Here is a 6,548-nt window from a genome sequence, read left to right on the forward strand (position 1 = left end):
ATTAGACACGTATAAGGCATGTAGCTATGAGTCTGCAAGAGGTTCAATATAATTTTCAAGAATCAGATTAGGTGTATCATGTTCTAGATTTCCAACCATACACTTCAGCCAGGTTTCTAAAAGAAGCTAGTGAACCATTAAGCTTGCACATAAATTATTCCTTATCGATGATTTCAACACTGAAGCAGAGGATTCCTTTTGGAAAAAACAAACTGCAGCATGGTAATTTCCCATTATTCTGCTCACTCACCCACAAGATTGGTTTTAAAACTCGTAAAACATTGATTATGGCAGTGTGAATCATTTATTCATGCTTTAATTTGTTCATTCATCAACTTAATCATTCTGTTTTTAATTAGAAATACAGACTGCATGTAGTGTCAGCTTAAAATGATAATATGCATTGCATAATTTATGTGTAAGGCTATGACAGTGTAACATACAATCATAAGCTCAAAGAATGAGAATACCCTGCTCTACATCATTAATATAATAATGATTCTACTGGATATAATGCTACAGACACAGGCCATTTATATAAATTACACTAGCACTGGTGCACTTGCGCCACCTACTGGAGGATTCAGTGACCCTGAAAACCTGATCTATTAGCTACTGAAAACTTGATTTATAGTTTGATCGTTTTAATTCAAAGATTTAGGAAATTAAATTATACCCATCTTCCTCAGGCCACCCAAGATGTAAATGCATTTGTTGCTTCATCAGAACAGATTTGGAGAAATGTTACATTGCATCACTTGCTCTGCAGTGGATGGGTGCCGTCAGAATGAGAGTCCAAACAGCCGATAGTAAACAAATCTATAATTCAGAAGTTTTTAAACTTCAAACTATTGCTTCCAGCTAACATGTGTCCTCTATCCATAATATTGCTTTCTCCAGTGAACAGTGGTCTTGTGTGAATCAGGAGAGAAATATGCACAGATCAAGGGAACACAGTCCAAAACTTTCAGCAAATGTTGTCATTTTTGAGTGAACTATTCTTTAATATGTTTACCTTCTGTTTTACCTACTATTCTCTTAAAAGTAATTGTATTTGATTTCTGATGCTGTACACCAGTTGTGGGGGCTCCCACTCGTATGGGACGTCACTAGACTCCCGATCGCTGTGGGAATCTCATCCCCCTATGAATGGACCATATGCACGCCCACTTCTGCAAACAGAATGAGACATCCCATTTGCATAATTTACTTTAAGTAAAAAACGAATTCTCCCGTCAGAGCACACAAATCAATGGACACCAAAGAAAAGTTGCTGAGAGCGACTGCTCTTCTGGTGACAGGAATAAGAAGGCAGGATAAATCTGATGCATAAGTACTTGAACACGGTCAAGTGCATGAGGCCCTCCAAGGCGAGACTGCAGGGGTCAAGATGTTTCACCGTGACGTTACAAAACTCATCCTAATGCCAAAAAAGGAGTTTGTTTCAATAGAAATAGTACCCGATATTACATTATGATTAAGACCATAACCCACCATAGACACTAACAGCTTGTTTTTAAGTTGGAAGCAAACACTACCATTCAAAGTTTGGATTCAGTAAGTTTTTTTTATGTATTTTAATTGCTTATGCTTAGTAAGACTCATTTGTTTAATCACAATACAGTAAAAACTGTAATGTCTCTCCACATCCTCAGCATCCACCCCCCACCCAATCCTATCTCTAATTCCCTCCCTCTCTCTTTTCATTCTTTTCATTAGCCTCTTACGGGGTCATGGATGAGGCCCACTCAGCCAGCCTGAGGTAGCAGCCATCGGAGGCCCACCCGAGGGGAAACGCATGTGTTATCCCTCTCCCTCCCATCCAGCTCCAGTCAAAAGTTCAAAGCCGTGTCTTTAAAACAGAGAGTGGTGTGTGTGCTGGCTCCCCTCCCATACGGGGTCACAGTTTCGCTGGAGTTGGAGCTGGGGAGATGAGAGGGCCGGGTGGCCGGGGGGAGGTCCTCACATGAAAGGTCTGCAGCCGAGGAGAGAGTCCCAGAACCAGACACAACACGAGGGAACAGACTGGCCCCCCATCCCCCTTAGCTGCAACACTTCCCACCAAAGAACAGCTGGAATGTGACCTGTTCCAGAACTGAGGCCAGGAATAACTGACAATAGAATCCACCAGGATGGGGATCCCTTATCAAAGCGCTTATAAAAACGCCTCATGAAGCCCCACAACCACAGCTATGCAAACTCGCACCTTGCAGAAAGTTTCGCAACAAGAACCATCCAGGATTTGATTGGAAATATCTTTAATCGCCCTTCTGGTGCAGTTCCATAAATGTATAATACATTTTCAAATAATAGTTTTAATCTCATTATACATATGCCATTGTATGGTTTGACAGGAAAACACGTAACATACTCTGTGAAGCACGTACATAGGACTACCTTTGTTTCAATAAATGGTAGTAATGTAAAAGCATAAATAGACGGAACAAACGATTACAGCACAAAAAAAAAAGAGTATTTAACATGTCATGTTTCTTTGCGTTTAAGAACGACATGGCTTGATAATTGTGTGTAATTTCTGTGCCACCAAATGAAATTGCAAAATTGACTGAGCACTCCGCCAATGGTTGGACAAAAAGTGGTTGAATGTGCCAGGCTGCTCAAACAAACATAGTAATGGTCACTTCGGTTTACACTTTTCTGGGTTCAGATCAGTTAAAAAACAACTTACTGAGAATTGCCTCTCCATTGTAAATATGGAGCTTATTCCGACTTCGAAAAATGACACTCTTCAGCTTCAATGAAGTCATCATCATGAAGTATAAATAAAATTTTAGGTTAGTAACATTTAACCACCTGCTTTTACTGAAGATTCGATTTCAGCAACTGCATGCAAGGCATTTGTTAATAAGATGCAAATAAGGTAATACTATTGCATGAAATCATCTAATATATATGCACGCCTATGTGTCATTCACACAGTGTAAAACACATATTTAATCTCTCCATGGATAAATCAAGCAGCTGCATGCTGCGGCAGAAGCACGACATATGATTGTAGATTCTACAAGTCAAGTTTGTGAGAGAGTCTGCTTCATGAAGAAAAGCATGTGAGATGCAGGCATGTAGGTTTAGGACAGAGGCGTCCAATCCTGTTGCTGGTAGGTCACCATCCAGCAGAGTTTCACACTAGGCAGGTGTGTAGAAGATAACTTTGCGGGCAGTGGCCCTGATGCACCCGGTTTAGGATGTCCAGAGATTCAGATGACATAAGCGCCCTAGTACTTTGTGCTGCTGAACTCCTTCAAAACGTCACAAGTCTTTTTGTTGATAACCTCACGGAGTTTGCGAACACGCCGTACACTAGAAGTGGCCACGAAGCTGTCGGGCTGCAGCACAGCCATGCCGTTGTGAACGTCCCCCATGATGATCATCTGTCCCTCGGCTCTCGTTATGTTCGGACAGGGACAGTTCCAATCCATATTGAGCAGTGTCACCTCCAGAGGTTCTTGCCCGAAGAACCGCAGCCCCATCTTCTCATCCTTCAAGATCTCCTCCACAGTGATGAGCGCGTGGCCAGAGTCGTGGTCCTCGGTCAACTCCGTAATACATCCCAAAACCACAAAGTCACTCTTGCAGAAGCTCGGGACCATCTTCTGCCGGGGTTTGCACAGCTTGCAATTGTGAGGCTTGGGGAAGGGGCACATGTCCTCACAGGCGTCCTTGCTCTCGAAGTTGTTCTCGTTGCCTCCGCAGCCTCCATAAACAAATGACTGGCATTTCTTGAGTGCGTAGCTGTAAGCCCAGCGTGGTTTGTAAGCCTTGCAGGGACCTTGTACACTAGGTAGGGAGCAAGGTGCTGCAAGCTCCGCTCCACAGGACAGCATGCACAACTCATAGGTATCAAAAAGGTTTCGGTTTTTATTACACTGGCTGTACGTGAAGGCAAAGCAATTGTTGCGCTTGGCTTCATAGTACCACTTCATGCTCTTCTCTCCGCAGTCGCCCATATCAGGTGTTTTCAGACACTCCTCAGCAGGTAGGCGAGTGGAATTCATGACCATCTCCGGATTGCTCTGCTCCCTGGGGACCACAGAGAGTGGGAAATGGGCTTGCACAGATCCAGCCTGGTTTGAGGCAGTGCAGGTGTAGATGCCGGCATCCTGGACCTGGGCGTTGTATATGACCAGCTGGGCGATGTTAGTAACTACTATGTTTCCTTGCACATGGTTGGGTTGCATTACAGTGTTCTCTTTACCGTCGATCTGTTTTTCCCACGTAATCGCCGGCTTCGGTTTTCCTGTGACCTCGCAGAGGAAGCTGGCCGTTTCGCCCACGAACACAAAGTGGTGTGCTGGATTGCTGACCACGATGGGACGTTGAATGTCCATTGGTGTGGTCTCAAGATGGGCGGTGGTGGGCTGGGCAGTGGTCTCTGCTGGAAGAGGGCTGGTGTTGGACGAGCTAAAGTGGTACCTGCAGGTGACTTCGGTGAGGGTGACGCCCCTGGTACAGGCCTCAGCATCCATGTAGCACTTGTTGTAGTAGGTCATGCCATCTGAGGCGCATGTAAAATGGGGTTCCCGTCCACAACGGTCCTGGCATTTGCACACCGGCTGTCCGTCCCAGATTTCACACACTGAACCCTGTTGGGTGCACATGAATTTGTCACAAGTGACCCCTTTGGGCATCCCTACTGGACCTTTCCTGCCCTTAACGTCCATGTAGCGGGCAGCCACACAGCTCTTGTGTCCACAAACATTTGAACAGCATTTCTCAAACGGCTCACAGTCCTAGAGGAACAAAAAGATATGCCATTAGGAGTGTGCCCAAAGTTTGTGGAAGTTATTAGCTTGTCTGAAACTGTAGGACTGTTAGAAGTCCATTTTTTATTTTAGCATAGGCTAAAAGCTAATGTTTTTCACTGAATTCAAACGAGGAGAACAAACTATGTTTTAATTACTAAACTTATTGAATTAGGCATTTTCTGGTCTTATAGCAATTTAAATGGGTCAATATGTTATACTTAATGACATCGGGATTAATAAATAGACTTAGTTCTTAGAAAAAAAACATGTTATTTTATAATGTTAACATTTTAATGTGAACATGAAATACACTTTTTTTTATTTATCGTACAATTATTGTATGATAATTTATTTATATATGCTGCAAAGGGGATACTGCAAATATACCCTTATAAAAAATTACTATGGTAATCATGGTTATAGCCAAACTATAATATTATGTTCATAGTAAAATAAAATAAAAAAATAATATCTCCAGACTTTTTTTTCTGTTATTTTTCTGTCACTTTCTCCTTTTTGATGACAGTGGTTGCTAATATTAAAAAAACTATTTATATTATATACATATTACATTCACACTATACTGAAAAAAACGTATGCAACTATGGTACTTCGGAGTAAAACCTTGTTTAACGTGGTAAATATATTAAAATGCACAATGATAACCATAGTTTATTCCCAAATTGTTGTTAAAAATCTAAATTTACAAATTAATACACATTTTATTATTAAATTTAATTAATCAGTCTAATGCCTCGAAATGATACTCTCATTATAGCACGAAAACTAGAAACTAAGAAAGCGATATATTAGTAGGCCTACTAATATAAAAAAAAAAGTGTAATGTTTTTTTTTTTTTTTTTTTAGACGTATTATAAAAACAGAGCCATGCTGGAATGGAGCGTCTTAAGTTCACCTGGTCGGACTCGCACTCTCGCGCGCAGGTGCTCATGGCATCCACCCACAGGTTTGGGTTTATCTCGTTCGGACACATCCCCGCGTGAGAATAAACCACTTTGGACAGGGTCATTGGCATCGCTCTCGCCCGCAAGTCCAAACGCAAAACGCAGAACTGTCCAAACAAAAACCAGATCCATCTGGGAAACAGCATCCACCACATATCCAGCCGATAAGAAGCCCTTTCCAAAAAGAAAACGTCGTAGGGGTCGAAAAGCTACGCGGTCACATCCTTGTGCGTAAGACAGGGCTCAAGTAAGTGGGGACCCCGGCTCGACGAGGACGTGCGATCCGTTCAAGAGGTTTGTGGAGTGGAGGAGAGGTCGATGCGCGCGCGACGTTCATCAGTGCTGGGAGATTATAGTTTGCGGGTTCGACCTCATTACTAAACATTTCATATACTTGTAAACAACGCCTAACCGCTCTTTTTTTGCTAGTTTTTTGTAGCACAGTGACTAACTTCTCGAATGTCTTTGAAATTTAAGACGCAGAATGGCACCTGCGTGACGCACTGAGCACCTTTTAACTCTTTAACACCCAACAAGAAGTCGTCGGCTGAATGGACAGCAGGCGTACTGCATAGACCACACGGCGCAGTGTACACTAGAAACTGGCCACTCGGTATGTTAAACACTATGCAGGACGCAAAGATAAACGAAAAAAGATGGTTTGTTGCCACACACTCAGCGCATTGCGTGTTTTGCTTGTTCAAAATGATCATATGTACAGATTGAGTACACGTGAATGCACCATAAATCTGGGATTACGAGACGGAAACTTCTTTTTAAAGCCTGACAATCTGAGCTGAATGCCTAAGAATTATAA

General features: G+C 42.4%; 1 protein-coding gene across 1 annotated transcript; it reads right to left on the minus strand.

The window, feature by feature from the left end:
• Window positions 1–3,215: 3,215 nt before the first annotated feature.
• Window positions 3,216–5,886, minus strand: LOC132148509 (WAP, Kazal, immunoglobulin, Kunitz and NTR domain-containing protein 2-like). The gene is made up of 2 exons (XM_059557197.1): window positions 5,683–5,886; window positions 3,216–4,751 (listed from the first exon to the last, which is right to left on the minus strand). Exons 1-2 carry the CDS (start codon window positions 5,884–5,886, stop codon window positions 3,237–3,239), a joined length of 1,719 nt encoding a protein of 572 aa, XP_059413180.1. The 3' UTR covers window positions 3,216–3,236.
• Between the last annotated feature and the right edge of the window lie 662 nt (window positions 5,887–6,548).

This window comes from Carassius carassius, chromosome 9 (assembly GCF_963082965.1).
Source record: "Carassius carassius chromosome 9, fCarCar2.1, whole genome shotgun sequence".
Taxonomy (NCBI): Eukaryota; Metazoa; Chordata; class Actinopteri; order Cypriniformes; family Cyprinidae; genus Carassius; species Carassius carassius.

Excerpts from the sequence above, each read along its gene's own strand:
- LOC132148509 (XM_059557197.1), bottom strand. The coding sequence starts at position 5,886 with ATGTGGTGGATGCTGTTTCCCAGATGGATCTGGTTTTTGTTTGGACAG. Across the intron at positions 4,752-5,682 it reads GAGAGTGCGAGTCCGACCAG|GACTGTGAGCCGTTTGAGAA; the intron begins GTGAACTTAAGA and ends TTGTTCCTCTAG.